At 40.5% G+C, this 23,004-nt stretch overlaps 1 protein-coding gene across 3 annotated transcripts in view; it reads left to right on the forward strand.

Annotated features, from left to right (window-relative positions):
* The first annotated feature begins 11,490 nt into the window (after positions 1-11,490).
* The window catches only part of LOC149187086 (uncharacterized), a 347,335-nt gene continuing 335,821 nt past the window's right edge, over positions 11,491-23,004 (forward strand). For 2 of the 3 annotated variants that reach the window (XM_089411281.1, XM_089411282.1), the window contains exon 1: positions 11,492-12,057. In XM_089411281.1, coding sequence (XP_089267407.1) covers positions 11,638-12,057 — 420 coding nt within the window. In that variant the 5' untranslated portion in view covers positions 11,492-11,637. Of the gene's footprint in view, positions 12,058-23,004 lie in introns of all 3 variants that reach the window. The other variant, XM_089411283.1, reaches the window with a different exon arrangement.

Genomic DNA, 23,004 nt, shown 5'->3' on the forward strand with positions numbered 1-23,004 from the left:
GAGTCACAATATAACCCAGCCGACCTAACAATAATAATATAAAGCCACAAAAATAACAATAGAGGGATTCTATGGGGCATAGTAATAACAATATGGGGATAATAGGGGCACAACAATATTAATAAGGGGTATAACTACAATAGTAATGGGGTAATCACTAGTATTATAGGGACCCAACATGCCCCTCTCCTTCAAAAAAGTGTTGTCCTCAACTCTTGAGAAGTTCTGGATGCTTCTGTATAAAATTCTCATCCTCCCATGTGGAATCTTCAGCGGATAAGTTCTTCCACTTGATAAGATACTCTGAAATTGATCGATTTCGTAGTTGTCGAGTTCTTGTTTCTGTGACTGCTTCCGGTTCCAATATAATTTTTCCTTCCTCGTCAAGTTCTGGCAATATTGTTTGAACTGGGAGCTTATCGCCTATAACCTTCTTTAAACATTTAAGCATTAGGGGTTTACGCAGTGCATTATATTAGATATCATTTTGGGATTCAACTGCGTTAAGTAAGTCATTCACGTATGACCATTTCCATGAGAGGTAGTCGTAAGTGACTAATTTCTCATGATTTTTGAATAGTTCACTTAGCACTCATTGCATCAGGTGATGCTCACAGGGGTGAAGAAGTGGGATTGAAACTAGTGAAATGAATCACATAGCATCAATCATCACTTCCGGGGCTTGCACCCGGTAACCAGGGCTTCCCGGGAGGTCACCCAGATCTCCTCTGGCTCAAGCGCGCTTAACTGTGGAGTTTTTCCCCACAATCAAGCCCACTTAGCTTGCTACCCCATTTGCAAAACCTTAGCAAGTATTGTGCCTCATGAACCATTCAAGTAGAGATCCCTTCACTCGTTTTTGAATTTAAGTATTAGGGGGTTTACGCAGTGCATTATATTAGATATCATTTTGGGATTCAACTGCGTTAAGTAAGTCATTCACGTATGACTATTTCCATGAGAGGTAGTCGTAAATGACTAATTTCTCATGATTTTTGAATAGTTCACTTAGCACTCATTGCATCAGGTGATGCTCACAGGGGTGAAGAAGTGGGATTGAAACTAGTGAAATGAATCACATAGCCTCAATCATCACTTCCGGGGCTTGCACCTAGTAACCAGGGCTTCCCGGGAGGTCACCCAAGGAAAACATGAAACATGAAACATGGAAAACTGGGTGCAATCGAGAAGCTGCAGGAAACTCCAATTTGTATGCCATAGTACCAATCTTTTGCAACACCTTGTATGGACCATAATACTTTGGTGATAATTTATTATCCTTCTTAGCTTGCTTGAGGGACATTTGCTTATATGGTTGTAGCCGTAGGAATACCCAATCACCTACATCAAAACTTCTTTCGCTACGATGTTGATCTGCCTGTTGTTTCATTCTATTTTGTGCCAACACGAGGTTATCCTTTAAGAGTTGGAGGACTTGTTGTTGATGTTCAATGTGATGTTCCACTGCTTGAACCTTAGAATTTTCTCTTAAATATGATGTGATGGATGGTGGTTGATACCCATAAAGTGCCATAAATGGGGTCATTTTTGTTGCTGTATGGAAGGAAGTGTTATACCACCATTCAGCCAAAGGCAACCATTTGACCCATTGTGTCTGTTTATCAGATACAAAGCAACAAAGGTATCCTTCCAAACATTTGTTTACTATCTCAGTTTGCCCATCAGATTGAGGATGATAAGATGAGCTATGAGCTAAATGAGTACCAAGACAAGAAAATAATTCTGTCCAAAAATTTCCAGTGAAAATGGGATCTCTGTCACTTACAATAATCTTTGGGTTTCCATGTAGCTTTTGAATTGTTTCCATAAATGTAGTAGAAACTGTACTGGCTTTAAATGGATGCGATAATGCACAAAAGTGTGCATACTTGGTAAGTCTGTCAACTACCACCATGATGACACTCTTTCCCTCAGACTTGGGTAAACCTGTGATAAAATCCATTGAAACCTCCTCCCAATGTTGGCTTGGAATGGATAAAGGTTGTAATAGACCCGGTGTCTTAATTGTTTCAACTTTATTTTGTTGGCAAACCAAACATTCCGCCACAAACTTTTGAATATCTGCTTTAAGGCCATCCCAAAAAAATTCCTTCTTAACCCTGTGGTAAGTTTTTAAAAATCCTGAGTGCCCTCTTAAGGGAGAAGTGTGCAATTCCATAAGAATCTTTTGTTTTATCTGGGAATTCTTACAGAGGTATAAGCGATCTTTGTACCATAATGAATCATTTTGCCAACTAAATGTATCAGACATACTGGAATCTTGTTGTAACTTTCGAATAAGTGCCCACACTTCTTCATCATTCTTCCATTCCTCCCTTGCTTCGTTTATCCAATCTGGTCGGATAATAGAAATGGCACACAACAATGCTTCCACATCCTCATCCTTTCTTGAGAGTGCATCTGCCACCACATTTTGCTTCCCTTTTTTGTAGATGATTTCAAAGTCATAACCCAGCATCTTTGTGACCCACTTTTGTTGCTCTTCAGAGGATAATATTTGTTCTAAAAAGTATTTCAGGCTATCATGATCCGTTTTTACCTTGAAGTGTTTTCTCATTAGGTAGGGTCGCCATTTCTTAAGTGCATGGAGTATTGCCAACATTTCCTTCTCATAAATAGCTTTGTGTAAAAACTTTCCCTTGATTGGACGACTTTCAAAAGCAATGGGTCTTTCATCTTGCATTAAAACAACACCAATTCCATTTCCTAAAGCATCACATTCCACAATAAAGGTTTTTGTGAAGTTCGGTGTAGCTAAGACCGGTGCTTGGCACATTGCCTCTTTAAGATGTTCGAATGCCTTTGTTGCTTCTGGAGTCCATGAAAATGCATCTTTCTTCAATAATGTTGTTAGAGGTGCTGCTATTCTCCCATAATTCTTAACAAACTTGTGATAATACCCTTTCAACCCGAGAAATCCTCGCAGATGCTTTATGGATGTGGGAATTTTCCATTCCTTAATGGCTTTAATTTTGCTAGGGTCTACCTTAACTCCTTCATGAGATACAATATGACCCAGATATTCCACCTCTTGTACTCCAAAGAAACATTTGGATCTTTTTGCATATAATTGTTTCTCCTCCAATAGTTGTAGCACCCTGTCAACATGTTCAACATGATCCTTCCAAGACTTGCTGTAGATTAGTATATCATCAAAAAATACTAACACAAATTTTCTAAGGAATGGTTTGAAAATTGAATTCATCAACCTTGAAATGTTGAAGGTGCATTGGTAAGGCCAAAAGGCATGACCAAAAATTCATAATGACCCTCATGAGTTCTAAATGCTGTTTTTGCAATGTCTTCAATCTTCATTCTGATTTGATGATATCCCGAACGAAGATCCAACTTGGTGAAGTAAATTGATCCATGCAATTCATCCAGTAATTCATCAATGACAGGAATGGGAAACTTATCTTTAATAGTGAGCTTGTTGAGCTCCCTATAATCCGGACACATGCGCCATGATCCATCCTTCTTGTGCACCAATACGACTGGAGCAGAGAAAGAACTTTGACTTGGTTGAATTATACCAGCCTCTAGCATTTCTGCAACCATACGTTCAATTTCACTCTTTTGAGCATAGGGATATCTGTACGGCCTGATGTTTGGAGGAACACTTCCCGAAATCAGATGAATAGCATGATCATGATCACAAATAGGTGGGAGACCTTTGGGAGTCTCAAATACCTTGGAATGATTGTCCAAGACTTTTTGGAGATCTGGAGAAATAGATGATTCCATTGTGGACACATCTAGCGAACATAATTGTGCAATTACACCTCTTTGTTCCTTTTTTAGAAGCTTTGTCATACCATTAGAGCTGATTATCTTTCCCGGTTTCCCTGCAATACCCCTTAATTCAACTTCCTTTCCTTCCACATAAAATTTCATGAAAAGTTCTTGAAAATTAAAAGTTATTGTACCCAAGGATTGTAGCCATTAGACTCCTAGTACAACATCAGCACCTCCCATTGGAATGGAAAGCATTGGGCTAGTCAATACATATTCTCCCATGGATAGCTTGATATTATGGCACTTTCCCGAGCAATTTATTGTTCCTCCATTTGCAACCATCACTTGACACTTTGGTGCTGGACATAAGAAGCAATTCAATTCTCTTGCTACCTTACAATGAATAAAATTGTGGGTAATTCCTGAATCAATCAACACTATTACCTTTTTCTTCTTGATTTGTCCTTCTATCTTGATGGTTTGATGAGTGGTAATTCCTGCCAATGCATTACAAGATATGGTCGGATTCATTTCTTCTTTATCTAGGCTTTGTTCCTGGAGTATATCCTCTTCTTTTGACCTTTCTTGCTCCTTTTCTTCTTCCTCTTCACAATCTATGTAGAATAATTTCTTCTCAGCACACTTATGACCTTTAGTGTATTTGCTATCACAACTGTAACAAAGCCCTTTTGCTCTTTTTTCTTCCAATTGTTGTGGTGTCAACCTTATAGGTTATGGAAGACTAGCGGCAACAACACTTCCGTCTTTATAGTTGTGAGTGGTATGCTTCTTGGTTGCCATAATTTTGCTTTCCATTTTTCTTGCTAACCTGAATGCCTTCTCTAATGAATCAGGTTCCCAAAGGCAAACATCATGTTGGATATTATCCTTTAAAGACCCTATGAACACATCAATCCTATGCTCCTCTGGAATATCTTTTACCCTGATGTTCAATTGTTGGAACTCCTCAATGTGCTCCATTATTGAACCCTTTTGTTTGAGACTTATCAATTGGCTAAAAAAAGTGTTGCTTTTTGTATCCTCATAATGTGATATCAATTCTTCCGTAAAAATTGCCCAAGTGATAAATTGTTTACGAGAGCAAAGCCATTGATACCATACAAACTGATTTGGTTCCAAATATAAAGTTGTAATACGTACCTTTTGTGTGTTTTGCACATTATTGAGATCGAAAAATTGCTCCATCTGTAATATCCATGTTGCGGGATCCTTGCCATCAAACTTCCTCATATCGATTTTTGGAAAATGGGGTCTTTGATCCAACATTAGAGTCTATGGGATCATGATTAACATTTCTTTTGTTCTCATCACGAGTTTCCTTCACTACCCTTTCACCATTAGTGACCCTTTCTTGTAGCAACTTATTCATATTTATCTTCAATTCTTCCATGTCTGTCTTCAAATCTATCTTCAAATCATCCATCTTAGCTTCCACGTCATTCATCTTAGCTTCTATACCTTTATTTAAACAATCCATGTTAGCTTCTACGCCTTTCTTTAAACCATCCATCTTAGATTCTGTTCCTTTTTGTGCAAGGGACAGTTGTTGCACTTGGTCTTGTAATTTTGATATATCATGTTGCATTTCTTCCTCTTCTTCATGAGTCATGCTAGAGCTTTCAGGTTCCTTACTAGGTGTTTGCATTTTCTTTCCTCGGGGCATTAGTTACCAATAATAATGCCCTTTTTTCACTTTGTAGGAGCTCGATATTGCCTCTGATGTACCTCTGTACTTTCCAATCATCTAGATCTTAATTTGTGACATGTAGTAGCCCTCTGTGTCCTCTTTCCAATGCCACAAGTCTGACCCAAATTGGATTCTCCAAGGAAGAGTTATGCGAAATCTCCCACAGTGACTTGATTATAGACTAGTTCAGTAGAGCGAACTTGTACGACTTGCCACGAGTCACTGTTTCGACCTTTGGATCTGAAAAATGCATACAAGAAACTACAGTCCGTCCTCTTTCTGTACCTTCCTACGAAATTTCAATCTGATCCTCAGAGAGAAAGTTATGAAGCTTTTTCCCCAGGTCACATGTTTGGAATGTAATTCAGGAGTCTGCAAAAAGAACAACTTCCTCAGATCATATCTCCGCAAATATAGCGTGAACAGCTCTGAAATTCGGACTCGAGGTTCAACGCGATTTCTTCTCAAATGGGTTTTTTTTTGCAACTTCTGAAACGTTACAAAAAAAAAGTTATAGCGAAAATGCCACGATGACCTGTTTGGAGTAGCGAAACCCTAGAATCCAAAGCTCTGATACCAAATGTTATGAAACCAGCTCAATAAAAAGATAGAAAAGATAGATCAACGCCTTAGAATTCAGCCTCTTCGAGGGGGAAACCTCCTTTACATTACATAAATGAACAATTCTTTGATGATTCAAATGACAAAACCTCCTTTCTATATATAGGAGTCTAAGGAGTCACAATATAACCCAGCCGACCTAACAATAATAATATAAAGCCACAAAAATAACAATAGAGGGATTCTATGGGGCACAGTAATAACAATATGGGGATAATAGGGGCACAACAATATTAATAAGGGGTATAACTAAAATAGTAACGGGGTAATCACTAGAACTGTAGGGACCCAACAAGCTGTTTGATCATAATGATGTACCTTATAAGCCTGCCAAAAAATAAAATGAGTCTGTTGTTCATAGACATAATGTAGGGAGTCCAGACCATCCAAAGTACATAAATCTGTCCACTCACTTGTCTTCTGCCCAAAGTTCCGAGTATTGCACCCTAATGAAACAATTTGCTGATAGTTTTGCTTAGGAATACAGTGATCTTAAGACCTATGACACCAACATCATTCAGCATAAGATTCCACTGGAGAAGAACACCATCTCTTTTAAGCAGAAATTAAAACCTATCAGCCCTCTCTTATTGCCTTTGATTGAAAAGGAAATCAAGAAGCTGTTGGATGCCAAGATCATAGTTCCCTTAAGGTATTCAAAGTGGATAGCTAACCTTGTGGTAGTAAGAAAGAAGAATGGAGAAATTAGGCTTTGTGTTGACTTTAGGAATCTGAACAAATGCTCTAAAAAAGACAACTACCCCCTGCCTAAGATGGAACACTTGCTGCAAAAAGTTTCCGGGGCTAGAGTCATGTCTTTCTTAAATGGATTTTCAGGTTACAATCAGATTGTTGTACATCTAGAAGATCAAGAAAAGACCGCCTTCACTACTCCTTGGGGCACTTTCATGTACTCCAAGATGCCTTTTGGACTGATGAATGCTGGGGCTACTTTTAAGAGGGCCATGGACATAGCCTTTATGGGAGAGAAGGACAAGTTTGTCCTTATTTACCTTGATGACATAACAGTCTTTTCCAGCAGTCACAAAGACCATTTGCAACATTTAAAGAAGGTGTTTCTAAAGTGCATATGGTTTGGAATTTCTATGAACCCAAAGAAGTCACAGTTTTCTCTAGAAGAAGGCAAACTTCTGGGACATATTGTTTCCGCTGAAGGTGTGAAGATCGATCCGGTAAGAGTTCAAGCAATTCAGACATTGTCCATCCTAAGGTCAAAAAGGGACATTCAATCTTTCCTGGGTAAGATTAACTTTGTCAGGAGGTTTATTCCAAATTTTGCAGAGCTAGTGAAGCACATTACTTCCATGCTAAAGAAATGATCAGAAATAAAATGGAAAGATGGTGCAAGAAGCTCTTTTGAAGCCATCAAACGAGCTATCATGGAAGCTCCCACTCTAATCAACGCAGATTATACCAGGGAGTTTTATCTCTTTTGTCTCTTGTGATACACTTGCAGCAATTCTATTGCAGAAAAATGATGAAGGAGTAGAGCACCCTGTGGCCTTTTTCACCAAAACTTTGAGGGATGCTGAACTAAGGTATGACCTTATTGAAAAACAAGGTTAAGCTCTCATAAATTTTTTAAAGGCATTCAGAATTTATATTCTGCATTCCAAAGTGGTTGCGTATGTACCTTCAGCCTCAGTAAAAGATGTCCTAACTCAGCTAGATATTGATGGAAAGAGAGCTAAATGGATTGCAAAATTCATAGAGTTCAACACAGAGGTGAAGCCCACCAAGCTTGTCAAAGGCCAGGGCTTGGCTAAGCTTATGGCTGTGGAAAATTGCAATTTGTTAGACATCAATTGCATGGGTTCAAATTTAGGTGGTGAGCAGACAAAGGAAGCAGCAGAAGAGCAAGAGCAGAATCAGTCTTTGGCTGAAAATCTAGCCACCTGTGAATGGTATTCTAGTGTAGTTCATTTTTTGCAGAAGCTAGAAGTCCCTCCAGGGCATAGCTCAAGTCAAGCCCGAGCCATTAAGCTCAGATCAACCAAATTTTGCATTAATAAAAACCTGCTTTATTGGAGAGACCCATCAGGGATCCTCTTGAGATGTCTAGACAAAGGACAATCTGTGGAAGTCATGCACCAGTTCCATTCTAGCATCTGTGGAGGGCATCATTATTGGAAAACCACAACCCACAAGATCCTAAGAGCTGGGTATCATTAGCCTACTATGTTCTCTGATGTATTTTCTTTTGTGAAGTCTTATGACAAATGTCAAAGGTTTACAGGAAGACAACAGCTAAAATCTCTGCCCTTGAAGCCAGTACATGCCAATGGTCCCTTCCAGCAGTGGGGCTTGGACTTCATAGGTGAGATTAATCCACATTCCAGTGGCCAGCACAAATGGATTTTGGTAGCCATTGATTATTTCACCAAATGGATTGAGGCTATACCCACTAAAAATGCTAATCATCAGGTGATCATAAAGTTCTTGAATGAGAATATTTTCACTAGATTTGGTTGCCCAACCAAACTAGTCACCGATAATGCAGCAGCTTTCAGCGCAGAAGAATTGGTGGACATGTGTGAATCCATGGGCATTCAATTGGTGCATTCTACCTCATATTATCCTCAAGGCAATGGCCTGGCAGAATCATCTAACAAGAGTCTTGTAAGGATAATCAAAAAACTGTTGGAGGACAACAAAAAGAGCTAGGATTCCAAGTTGAAGTTTGCACTGTGGGCTAACAGAGTTACCAACAATAAGTCCATTAGGGAATTCTCCATTTAAGTTGGTTTATGGTGCTGATGTTGTTTTTCCTATCCCGCTGATTCTCCCCGTGGCCAAATTCTTGCAAGAAGAACATGATGAAGATAATGACATGGCGAGGAGAATGAGTAACTTGGTTGAATTACAACAGATCAGAGAACAACTGGTTGAGAAGTCAAGAATTCATTAGAAGAAGATCAAAGAAACCTTTGATAGAAAGGCAAAAATGGACAGTTTTCAGGTTGGTGACTGGGTTCTCAAATGGGATGCATTGAAGGAAAGGAAGGGCAACCATGGTAAATTTGATGCCTTATGGACGGGACTGTTTGTCATTGCTCAAGTTCAGATGAACAATACTTTCATCCTGTACAATTTGGAGGGGAAGGTGTTTTTGATGGCCCAGTCAATGGGCGGTTTTTGAAACTTTACTTCATATGAGGCTTTAAGGCCTTAATATTGTAATAGGTTTTTTCAGTTTTTGTTTTCTATGCAAATAAACTCCATGCCCAATGGAACACTAGGAGATAAGTTTGTTTTGGTTGTTACTAGAAAGGCAGTAGTCTGCAGTTCTTGAAACCTCCCAGAAGGAGCCAGTGTTAGCCCTGAGATGTAGTGCTGTTATTTTGAAGACTAAAGAGGGAAATGGTCTATTCTGCTGTCGTGGAGAGGTTCCCATATGGTCCATTACCTCACTTTTCTCACTCATCCACTCCCATCCACGTTCACTCATGTCCTAACCCAACCCTCACATCATAACAAAACTCACTTTCGCCTTGGCCCTACGTGAATTAATCCATTTTTACCCCATGCACTAATGCGTAAAAACCCTCGAAAACCTTACCTTTCCGTCCATATGCACCCATTTGCACATTTCTTGAGGTCGTCCCATACCTTTGTGTCCCCCGCCGTCGATCTTCCCATTGATTTGATGGTCCACACTTCATCTGACCAACGTTATACGCTCACCCGCTTCAACCAATCACCACCATTAGATCATTTTGCCAGATCTAACGGCTATCGTGCATATCGCTCGGGCAACAAGAGAAAGGGATACCCGCCTAATCAAGCGGTTTCCTCTCTCTCCTCCGCTGCTATGTGGCAGGCGATGAATGGAATCGGGTGGGCTCCGACCTTTACCGCTTACCGCCCGATATAAACCATTTCTGCTCGAATAAACCGTTCCCGGGCATTATCCTTCGAGCACCTCCTCCGCCTGATAGTCGTTTGATCTACCCATCCAAGATCTGACGGCTCAGACTTATTCTGCTCCTGCCACGACTTGAAGCCTCCAGTGATTGATCTCCTCCGCCCATTCCTCCCGATCCAACGGCTCTCGTTTGCGATCACCATAGTTCATCCTCCACAACCTGATCAACATCCTGACCGTCGATACACACCATCCAACGGCCCACGTGCCCCCGTACCCCACTTCCCATCAGTCACCCGGGGAGGAAATTTGTTGGCTTTGTCAGTGTTTTTGGCAGTCGGACGGTTGAACTGAAAAAACGAAATGCACGGCCGAAAGAGGAAAGAACAACAGCACGATGCAGTCGAACCAACAAAAATGATCATGGAACATCACAACACAAGCGAACCACCTGACAGCGCGGCGAAATTACCAGAATTTGATTACCCTGTTTGTTAGAAATAGAGCCCTCTGAGCTCATGTTTGTCTAGTTATGGCATCAAGTAGTTAGAAGACAGAGAGGATAGATTAAGACATTTTGAGCCTCAGAGAGTTCGAGAGTTTTATAAAAAGCCTATAAATGGCTGGAAGTTCGGAGTAATAAGGGTTCAACTTTTGGAGACTGTGGATACTCTGTTATTCCCAGCGTCTCATCTTCATTCCAGTAATACAAGCTTCTTTTGCAGTTACATGTTCAATTGCCATCTTCTCCTCTGTTCTAAGCTTGCACTTGAATAGGTTATTCATGTTGTCTTCTATGTCTAATGCCAGATAACTGTCATCTTATCTCTGTGTTGATAAATTAGATTTGCACGCTTCATTTACTTTCTGTAGCTAGCCACCCATATGTGTTTATATATGTATCTGCTAGTACAGTCAGGATTCTCCATCTATTCACTGAATCTATAAACTATTGAGCATTAGTGGTTGAAAGCCTTGTCAAGTTGAGGGTGTTCATGCATGTCTTGAGTGGAAATAGTCATCTGACTTGATCCAAACCCCAATCCATTCCAATAGTTTAAAGAACGATATTGAAGATTTATATGTTACCAGGCATCTCCGAGCTACAACCTAGGAGAGTTTTCTAGAGTTTTAACAGATAGCAATTAAGATTTTTGGAATATATTATACAAACAAAGATGTGTAATCATTCTTTTCTATTAATGTTTGTATTATTAACTTTTTATAGCTATATTCTTCTTATTATGAAATGTTTTTCTTACTGTGATTTATATTTTGCAATTTTATTACTATTTTTTATTTATGGTATTATGATATATTTTTTATTTTTTAGTTAAATAAATAAATATATCATTTCAACTAAACAAACTAAATACTACATGTAAAATATTAATTTACACTGACATATCACCACTTGACTTTGGTTTTAATATAAATAAAACATAAACAAAAAAAAATATCCAAACCGAGTGCATACACAATATTCATTTATAAAAACACGACAGCAAGAAAATAGATAATTCAATGATTGCAAGAGGACTTGCACTTCTTCGATCGCTAATTGCACACTAAGATTTTCCCTCGCTAAATATTTAATATCCACGTCAATATTGTTCAAGCTCAGTGTTCTTCTACCCAGTAGTAGTGAGGGAGGGAGGAGGAACACATGGCCTGCAATGTCCTCCATATGTTGGGCCGATACTGTACGCCCACTGCTTTTCAATCCAACACCAAAAAACTGCCTATCACAACAACATACACTCCTTTTGTGCACCATTACCGCAGACAATTATCGGTAGCTACGGAAGCAGAAGAAGACTCTGAAGTGCATATCCCCATTGCAAGTGAAGATAAACCTATTCCCACAACAGCTGGAAAGGATGGTCTTGGGGTTGAATCCCACAAAAAACCATTTTACCCCAAGAAGAATCAGGTGGTCGAGCTGGTGTGCGAGAGCCTGGCATATAAAGGGAAGGGCATCTGCAAAATTGCAGAGTCGGCGTTTGTTGTGATGTGCGATACAGCTCTGCCCGGCGAGCGGTTCCTCGGCCGTATTACTAGGATGAAGAAGGGACGATTTGCGGAGGTTAGTACCATCTTCAGGTTTTTCTTCTTCTGAAAATTTCACAACGTTAGCTTTCAAGTTATTCATAAACAAAACATTAATTCCTGACATAAACTTCACTGGAACAATTAATGGACACATTCTTCCTCGGCACCTCCCCCATATGTTGCTTATTTTCCGGTAGCTTTCGATGTTATAGTGGTCCACTAGTATGTTGCTGCATTTGTTAATTCGGGTTTTTATTAGAACCAACCCGCCAATCGAACCCATCACACTTGACTAATGGTAAAATCTTTAATTATAAATAGCGGCATTTGGCTTGTACATGGCGTGTTGTATCCATAGTTACGAGGTACAAGAGGTCAGTCTTTCAAGATGTATCATATATTCATGAAAATTCCCCTAAAACATATTCGTGGTTGCATAACCAGATACGAGTTATGAAAATTTCATGAAAATGTGGCAATAATATTCACAGCTGCACAAGTAGTTTTTCGGCTTCACCGTGATTGCCAAGCATGGAACTTGAGTTATGCTTAATTGAGCCGTTACTAAGTCCATAGTCACATGGGTCGTGTTTGTGTTCGATTTCTACAACAATCAAATTCCTCTAACTGAAAACTTTTGATAAAAGTTGTCATTGAATTCAATATATATATAAAACTGTTTTTTCCCAAAGATATCATATAAAATTATATATACATAAACCAACACACATATGATATAATATTTATCAATATAACATCTATAGATAATAAAACTTATAATTTTCACTTATATATTATATAAAACTGTTTTTTTCCCAAAGATATCATATAAAATTATATATACATAGACCAATATATATAAGTTTATATTAATTTATAACCTAACCATATTATACTAATTTATACCTTAGGATTTGTTGATTTTCTAGTGCTAATTAAACAAGCACAATTTTTTGCAACTGATAATGACTTTCAATGATATATGATATTGCTTTAACACACTCCAGAACATCATTAAGTAATTACATTCAGAAAATTCAACTGGTCAAACATTGACTATCTCAAGAATTTGACTCGTTAGAAACTTAGGCCTCTTTCTTAGATTGCTTCCTACGTGAGAGAGAGAGAGAGAGAAAAATGTGAGTGATAAGTGAGTGAGAAAATGAGAAGTTCAAGTGTCTTTTTATAGTGATTTTAGGGTGCCAATGAGGCATGTCTCTTTGCAAATTAAATTTAAATTAAATTAAATTTTCTTTCTTCTAATTTAAAGTTTATTTTTTCCTTCTTTTAACTTGTGTAGATGGGGAATACCTCCCATAACTACCAAAAAATCAACACTACCTCATAGCTAGGGAGGTATTCACCTTGACTTACACAAGATGTCCAATTTGCTAAAAATTTATCTATTCCAAGAAAAGATTGAATAAGCCTGCGATGTTAATGTATCCATCACTTCATGTTCCATTCCAGAACCACACGTAAAACATCTTGCATCAACATCATGCAAAAGATCTAGTCACTCACTAGCCAAATCCTCTTTGGCGATATGGTAAGGTGTAGAAAATCCACAAATTTTTGATCTGCTAATATGAACAATCTGAAAGATACTTTCTTTTCATATAAACACAAAATTTCCCTACGAAATTTGTAGTGGAATAGAACAGAAATAAATGCACAATTCGCACAAGAGAACACAACAATTTTTCTAGGGAATGTCGATTTCTGGTAGCATCAGATGTGCTCTAAGGCTCAAAATTTGTAGGGAGGCTAGGACACATGTATTCTAGAATACCCATAAATCATTTTGGGAAATTCCACTCGGAGAATGTTTTATTAAAATAATTAATTATTTTTAATAATAACACATGAAAAAAACTAAATCAACTAATAATAACACATTCAGTCATAAAATAAATATTAGAAATATAGAAAAACCACACATGGCGGAAAAGGCATGAGATACTTTCCTGTACTCTCTCATTCTCATGAATTACATTATTACAATAATGTTTATGATACATATCAATGTGGAAAAAGTCGAAGTCAGGATTAATTCGGCAAGGGTCCAAAAGTTGAAAAACTCATCAAAGTCTGGAGTTTTTTGAAAAAGTCAGCAAAAAGTCGGCAAAATTAAAAAAACACAAAACTATTCATTTTTAAATTTTTTTTTAACATCTAGAGTATCCACAACATCAAATAAATGCATTTCCACATAAACATGTAAAGAAAGCTAATATATAATTTGTATATGAAGTTTAATGCTACATCACATATCAAAATAGTGAATCAACTCCTGAATTTTGAGTCCTGTCCGAGTCTCAACTCTCAAGAGTCAAAATATCAACCAAAAATATAATAAATGTATATCATGAGTCATCTAAAAGTCATCAAGTAATCAGTGATTGAGATCCTCTTCCCCTTTTAATTTTTGTTTCCTCTAATTGTATTAAGAAATAAGTCATGCATTTATTCAGTAGATTGTAATCTGCTTGGGTAATAAGGTGTCAGGTGGTGGGTCCAATGAAAATTAACAATGAGTATCACAGTAGATGTGAAAATTAACGCTTGGTGAATCCAAGCTGCTTATTTTCTGAGAAAACAGTAGATGTCAGATTATTAACCTAGCCTTGGCATCTATTATTCAAAAACTCTTGGAGGTAAAATCCACTTTTGATACATAACCTTTCCCCACATTTACAGGGAATTCACCACTAAAGAAGATTCCCTTTCAAAACGTGCTCTCATTGCGAGAAGGATCTTTGCTGTCACAAGATTTCATAAGTACTTTGTTCCTGTCTGAAAAATGGGTTCTTTTTTGAGGCACTGGTTTTGTTTTTTTGGGCAGGTTGTTGCTATTTGATCTTCATGACCTCCTCTTTGTTGTTTCTCCTGGAAGCATTCAACAACTGTAACAATGTTTTTGATGGTGTGGGGTTCTTTCTACGGAAGACTGTTGTGTGCCTGTCCTTTTGGTACTTTGGTAATCTTTTGAAGGGGCAATGGATGTTAGAGTCTGGATCACTGAAAGCCTGGAGGCTTAGCCAATGTATACTTTGCTTTCTAACTAGAAATATGAAGTATAAAGATTTGTTTGTCCTTGGAAAACAAAAACATATCTTAACCTCAAAACTAACAGATTACAATTGAGACTGCTATGCTCGCAAGAAGTATGACAAACAATACAATGCAATAACTTGAAAATGCATGGATGGAAGCTTCAATTTATAGTTTTTTTCACCTTTGCGGCCTCTTTATCTGCGGCCTGGGAAGGGAGGAAGACTTTTTGGTTCGACTCCCTATTAAATTGGGAGCGCGATTTTTTCCTTTGTGAAAAAGTCGCCAAAAAGTCGGGGGATTAAATCGTTTAGTTCAAAAAATCGCGTTTTTAGGATTAAATCGGGATTTTTTGCAAACTTTTTCCACACTGATACATATAAATACATGAGGAAGTTGTCTCAAGATAGTGCATCTATCTTGAACAAACTTGGTTGAGAAAATATCTCAACAACACACTAATCTAGGAGCCTAACTAGTTGGAGAGAATCTCTCAACCAACTAAGCCTAAACTGACTCCTAACCATGAAGAACAAACTCAATCTAGAAAGGTAGGATTAAATCCTAATTTTCATGATTTTAATTAATTTAATTATTTGGACTTAGAATTGTTTTTAATGTGAGAACAGATGCCTAAGTCTAAACTTAGGAAATTAAAATAATTAAAGGGTATTAATTAAACTGAGGGTGAAACTCTTAGAAGAAGATGAGGATCAAGCCAAAATGATCTAAGCCATTGATTAGAATCTAATCTGGGCTATTGGTTACTCAACGAGAAGATTATAAGAAGAGGCTTGATGGGCATTTGGAAGACACATCGAGTGAGAGATCAAGAGATCGATTTCTGAAGAGAGCAGCGCAACATTTGCTGGAGAAGTGATCGAGGTGATTTCTTACAGCGAGAGGCAGGGATAGTTTATGCAGGAAGTTTTTCAATTTCTTGTAGAGAGAGCAGAAAGACGTCCAAAGAGGCTGACGCTGGGCACGCAGAGCTACACTGTGGTAGGGAAGAGATTAAGAGGGAGTCCAAAATTTTGCTGAGGAACAGTCGGGATCAAGTGCCGGAGCCAGGGTGTGAGACCGGGAGGAAAAAGGGCCGAAGTTTCTAGCCAACAGATGGTTAGAGGAGGTGCAGTGTAGTCCCAACAACAGTGATGTAGTGACTGCGTGGGTGTGATGTAGTACTGCACATAGGCTCATCTCCAGCACAGATCAGTGCCAGATCTTCCAGTGACAGGGTGAGATTATCTCACTACTTTCTGCCTAGTTAGATCTCTGTATAGGATTGTCAGTTTGGGCATCTGAAGAATTGTACTTAGAAATTACTGCTTAATAATACAAACTCTCAGTTGCTGCACCGATTTTCCCACATTGGGTTTTCCCGGGGACATTGGTCCAAAAACAACGTTGTCACTTGTGTGTGTTATTTATTTCTTGCCCAGTTCTTGTTTCCGCATATTATTTAAGTTGTGAAGGCTGCAGTGGTATTTATTTCGATGTTTACCGTATAATACTGTAAATAACTTGATTCAGTAGGAGAAATGTAATCAGTTGCTGCAGTAGTGATTCGAGGCTTCTCAAATTTCACAGGGAACCCAACTGGGAAAATACTCAATTGCTTGAGAAATTTATTGAAAAAAATGAGCAATAGATCTCTTACAAATACACTTGCTTCAATAGAGAATACAATGACCTCTCAGCCTTAGTCTAGACGTGAAACAACCTGCAAGATGTTGACCTTGCTTCCCTAAGTCTACGCGCACTAGAGGCCCGAATTCCTCGCACAAATTTGGCTCCTATTAAATAGGGAAATTCCCTATTTCTATGCGCACTTCTAAGGGATATTCCTCCTTCAACAATTTGCACAAGAAAACCCCTTGGCTTCTTTCTTGCACAAACTCACACAAAAATGATATACAAGTGTGCTTTCATTCCTTCTTTTATAACAATTCGAATGGCTAAGTTTAGTGAGTTTTCTAATTAAGGAATGCTTTTGTGATTGATTGAGTTAACTAAGTGAAAACTCACATGCAACTCATCTTGTCTCAAATCTAAGACTTGAACTTAACCACTCGTCCTTTCCCTCAATCAACTTGCACTAGAAGACAAGTAACTTGTCCTTCCACTTGAGCTTATTAGTTAACTGCCTCATAACTCATCCTAAATTTTAGGAAATTGAGCATGCCAAAGAAGGAACTCAAATTTGACTCCTTGAATTAAGGCACAAATCAAGGAATCAATTTCTTACTACTATTTTCAACATTAGGTACCCCTTGATCAGGGTAAAAACAAAACTAATCCTGGGTCACCAACTAACCAAGTCGTCACTTGGAACCAAGTCAATTTTCCCTGACCAATGGTGAAACCCTGGGCCCATTTACCATTCCCCCATGTCATCACATAACACTTGAATGGTAAAAATACTTGCCCGATGCTTTGAGGCACTCACTCTACCCACTAGCCAAGTAACCCTTGGCAATATGGTCAGAACCTTCTAATCGAGGGAGCACTCTGGGCCTTGATGCTATTTGAGCCATTCTCCCTAGCCACATTACATGGCACTCAGTCAATACCCTTGACTTAGGAAGAATGTTTGCCCTTATGCTACGACATCAATGCTCCTTCTCAACAAGGGAGGCATTCTCAACCACTCCAAGCTTTTCCTTGTAGTATACAAACTTCATTCGGGACAAAGGCTTTGTGATAATGTCAACAACCTACTCGTCTGTAGAAATGTATTGAGCCTCATTGCTTCCTTCTGTACCATGTCTCGGATGTAGTGGTACTTGATCTTAATGTGCTTCGACTTGTCATGGAAAAAACTGGATTTTTCGGAAGCTTCACACAACCTTTATTGTCACAATGTATCACAATTGTCTTTATCACTTGATCGATCAATCTTGCAAGTAGCTTCCGAAGCCACATTGCTTCACAACTCGCCAAACTAGCTGCATTATACTCAACCTCTACAGTGCTAAGTGTGACAGATGTCTGCTTCCTGCTCATCCAGGATATCATAGCAGAACCCATACTAAAGCAACATCTTGATGTGCTTTTCCTGTCTTTGGCACTTCTTGCCCAATCAGAATCTGTGTATCCCTGCAACTGTACTTCACCATTTGAGACATATCTCAATCCATAACTGACTGTACCACGCAGATATCTTAACACATGCTTTACTGCAATCCAATGTTCATGCCTAGGTTCCACCATGAACTCGCTCAGAGTGTTCACTGCAAAGCAAATATCAAGTCGAACTAAATATAGCAAGGATCCGATCAACTGTCGATACATAGAGGATCCACCAAATATGAGTCAGAGCCTCATAGCTTCTTCAGATTGGTCACCATGGGAGTGGCGATGGACTTGCAGTTCATCATCTCAAATCTTTGAAGGATCGTAATAATATACTTCCTTTGATCAAGGAAGATCTCACCCGACTTTTGCCATATTGCTAATCCCAAGAAGTAATGCATCAAACCTAGATCCTTCATTTTGAACTCAGAGGTCAACTCCCTCTTACACTGATCAATGAGATTTTCTACTCCTGTAAAAAACAAGTCATTGACATATAATGACAAGATTATAGGCTGACCTTTTACAACCTTGTAGTAAAGATTGGGATCGACATCACTCTTGGTGAAACCAAGACTCATTAGGTATCCATCAATCCGAGAATACCAAACCCGAGGTGCTTGCTTGGGTCTGTACAAAGCCTTCTTCAGTCTGTAGACATGAGACTCCTTGTCATGTACCTCAAAGCCCTGAGGTTTCTTTATGTACACTTCTTCCTCAATAACTCCATTGCGGAAAGCAGTTTTCACATCCATCTGATGCAATTTCCAACCCATAATAGAATGTAATATCCCTTATCAGGAATATTCCTCAAACACAAACAAACTCCAACTAGAGATGGACTGGGAGGGCATTTACCAGATATGTCGCCTCTGAAAAGAGGACGAGATCCAGAGGCTACTTGGTCCTTTCCAGACTCTGTCTAAGAGTATAGGAGAACACACAAGTGGTATAATAGCCGAGAATGCTCAAAGAGATGCAAATAACAATGGTGCAACATATAACAATATAACCATAAGCAGATACTCAAGAAATGCAAAGAGAAATGCTAAGCCATTTTATTATACTGAGTAATAGAATGAGTACAGGAGGTGATCAGAAAGATGGCACCTCGACTTGCACAAGGCAAGTGAAGATATACACTCAGAATAGCAAAGGAATGGCCCCTCTCTGAACTGCGTCCAAGCTGTTGGAGAACTGCTGTGCTGCTGCTGTTGCTAGAAATCAAATGAGGATTTGGGGCTGCTCCCCTCCTCAGAAAAGGCTGAAACTTTGGAATCAGACTCTACTCAAGAAACCCAGAAAAACCCAGAAAGCTCTCCTGGAATGGCCGACCCCCGAAAATCACCCCCTTGGGGTTCTGCGCAGTCCCTCAATGCTCTGCGCTGCCACTGAATGATACCCTCTAGAAATCTGCCTGAAACCTCTGCCAGAACTCTCCAATATGCAAGGGCTGATCCCCTGCTCTATCTCTCAGCACAAATCCTACTGCAAACCCTCAACTCAGACTCCTGCCAGAAAGAACTGCGTCATCCCTCTCAGTGCTGCACAGTCCTCCAAAACGCTGATGAAACTGCTGCTGAAATGCTGATGAAACTACTGCTGAAATGCTAATGGAAATACCTTGCCCGAGCAGGCACTCGAAGTCCCCCGGGGCTAAGGGTGAGATCTCCGAACGGAGACACTCAATGCACTAAACAGTGTTGCAGACTAGCTAAATAGCTAGCGTGCTCTAAGTCGAAATGACTATCACAAATGCTCATAACTGAATGATCAAAATGAGGGGGCTTCTCTCTCTTTTATAGCCTTTGCCTCTCTCAATCCCAAGGCTCACCTCCTCCAACGTAATTCCCCTCTTGCCACGTGTTTCTTTCCTCCTGCGCAGTCCCTCCAAGTGTCTGCGTGGGCTCCATCTTTGCGTCCCCCTTGGCTCCCCTTTAAGTCACAACGTTGTGCGACTAGGAAGTGACTTTCTATTCTAAAAGTGGGTTATGTCCTCCTTCCTCACCTTTTTATTCATAAATAACTATAAAAGACAAAAATTGAGCAAAATCGAATATTCCAATTAGCCATGGCTAATTAGGAATATTACAGTCTCGCCCGGCGAAATGTTGCTTGTCCTCAAGCAACTGAAGTGATGGATGTTGCAAGATTTTCTCACTCTCCCAAGTGGCATCCTCATCCGGCAAATTCTTCCACCTCACCAAGAATTCCTGGACCGCCCTGCTCCGCAGCTGCCTCTCCCTGGTATCAATGATAGCCTCCGACTGCAATACCAAATGCCCCTCATCATCCATGGGGGTAGCTCATCTGTCACTGTCACCTGCTGCCCCAATGCCTTCTTCGGCATGATACATGAAAAATGTTATGAATCTTGCTGCCTTGGGGCAGCTCCAACTCATATGCAACCTGTCCAATCCTGCATATCACCCTGTATGGCCCATAAAAGCGGGGCTTGAGCTTCTCAGTCCCCTTCTGCTTCAGTGACGACTGTCGGTATGGCTGTAATCGTAGGTAGACCATGTCCCCTACCTCAAATTGTCTCTCCACCCAACCCCTGTCGGCATACAGCTTCTGCTGGTTCTGTGCTGTAGCCATATTATCCTTGAGAGCTTGGAGGATATCCTGACTCTCTTGGATCCAAATCTTGGCTCTAGGAGCCTTGCTATCACCAAACATCTCCTCTCAACTCGTCCATCAACTCATTGATCCTGGGTATGGGGTACCTGTTCTTCAGGGTCTTCTTGTTCAGGGCTCTATAGTCAATGCACATCCTCAATGTACCGTCCTTCTTCTTCACCAACACCACTGAAGAAGCAGAAGGACTCGTGCTTGGGCGAATGTGCCCAAGAGCCAGCAACTCCTGGATAGCCAGCTCTATCTCATCCTGATAGGCCTTGGGGTGCCTATAGGGGGTGGTAATCACTGCCTGTATGCCTTGCTCAAGCTCGATGGTGTGCTCAAACCCCCGATCTGGTGGCTGTCCTAGTGGAATCTCCCCAAACACTATGGCATAACAATCAAGGATGGACTGCATCTCTGGATGTACCGACTGTCCTGTAGTCCCTGCCTCTGATGCACGTAGCTTTACTGCCCACTCTATGTCTCCCTTCTGGAAGACTGCCTCCATCCGATGAGCTGAAACAGTTTGAGGCGGATATGTGTGCTGTCCCCGTATCTTCTCATGCCTCCCTGTCTTCTCATCATCCCTCTCCATCTCTAGGGTCTTCCAATCTGTCGTGACCTTCCCTAGAGTGATAAGCCACTGAACACCCAGTATCATGTTGGTGTCCGGAATATCGACCACGAAAAAGTGGTCAGTCAGTGTGTAGGTGCCCATCGTCACTGAAAGATCAGGAACATAACGAGCATACGTCATGGTCTGATCTCCTGGGACCAAGACTGAAAACCCATCGAAGTTCTCTGTCTGTATACCTCTTCGCTCAACCATCTATGCATCGATGAAGTTGTGGGTTGCCCCACTGTCAACCAAAACTGATACTCGCTGGCCACATACTGTCCCCCATACGCGTAGTGCCAGATACTTGGGAACTCCTTGCAAAGTTGCAAGGGCCCCTCCGGTGGGTGCAAAAGATGCACCACTTGCTGCTGGTGGTGGAGGTGGCAAAGGTCCCTGTACGGCATGGCTATCTCCTGCCTCCACATCATCCTCATCATTCTCTTCTCCATTGCTCTCGGAGAATACCTCAATAAAGTGTGCTTTGCCAGCAGCACATCTATGTCCTGGTGCCCATGGCTCCTGACAGGTGAAGCACAACCGCTTCTTTTTCAGCTCCCTCCTGGCATCGTCGTCAAACTGTACTCGTCCTGGTTTCCCCTTTGGAGGTGGAATCCTCACATCCTTTCCCTTAGACTGAAAACTCTGTTTCTGGGGGTAAGGTGTCCGGGTCCTGGGTAAGACATCCTGTAAGTCCCGGGTCCTGTTGATAGCGTCCTGGAGTGTGGCTGGTCTAGTGGATCGGACTAAACCCCGAAGTGGCTCTGCTAACCCCTCAACATACATATAGACCCTCCGTGCCGTGGATAGGTCTGGCACCATCACAGAGACCCTCAAGAAATCTGCGATGCAGGTCTCTGGGCTCCCTGTCTATTTGAGCCTTGTAAGCTCAACAAAATGCTGCTTTGGATCCCTCTGATCAAATCGCTCCATCAATCTCCTGGTAAACTCGGCATATGTCGTCACTGTGGAGTGCCCGAGTGTAACCATCCCATGAAACCACCAATCCTGGGCCTCACCATCCAAATGCAATGTTGCCACCTTGATGGCCTCTGTCTCTGACATCTGGTTAAGCTGGAAATAAATGTCCAGCTTCTCCACCCAAGACTTTGCTGAATTGTTTGATGAACCATCAAACGTAGGCAAGTGGAATCTACTCGCTACACGGTGGGTGTCACCATCATGGTAATGCAGGTACCCTCTGTGATGGTCGCGAGGTCTATTATCCTGCTGGAGCTGAACAAAATCTCTGAATGTGAGGGCTTCCCTAAACTCCTGCCCATAGGCCTGGTACTTTGCAAAATAATCGCACATATGCCCGGGCTCTGCCTCTTGCTGGGCTACGGCCTCCATGTTTGCTCCTAAGAAAGTGGGCATGGTAGAGCGTGTAGGGTCATGTGAGGCCATCTGCTGCGCAGTATCATGTTGCTCTGGCAAATGGAAGGATGCACCCGATCCCTCACCAACCTGAAAAACCCGTGGGCTCTCACGCTGTTTCGCCTCTACTGCTGTGAATCTCTGTCCCATCACCTCAACCTGCCTCGACAAATCCTGCACTGATTTGAGCAGCATATCTGCAAATCTCTTCTCGTCCTCATCTGCCATCGGATCCCC

The sequence above is a fragment of the Pinus tabuliformis genome, chromosome 3_1 (assembly GCF_031772625.1).
Source record: "Pinus tabuliformis cultivar Carrire ecotype Pingquan chromosome 3_1, CPIR1, whole genome shotgun sequence".
Taxonomy (NCBI): Eukaryota; Viridiplantae; Streptophyta; class Pinopsida; order Pinales; family Pinaceae; genus Pinus; species Pinus tabuliformis.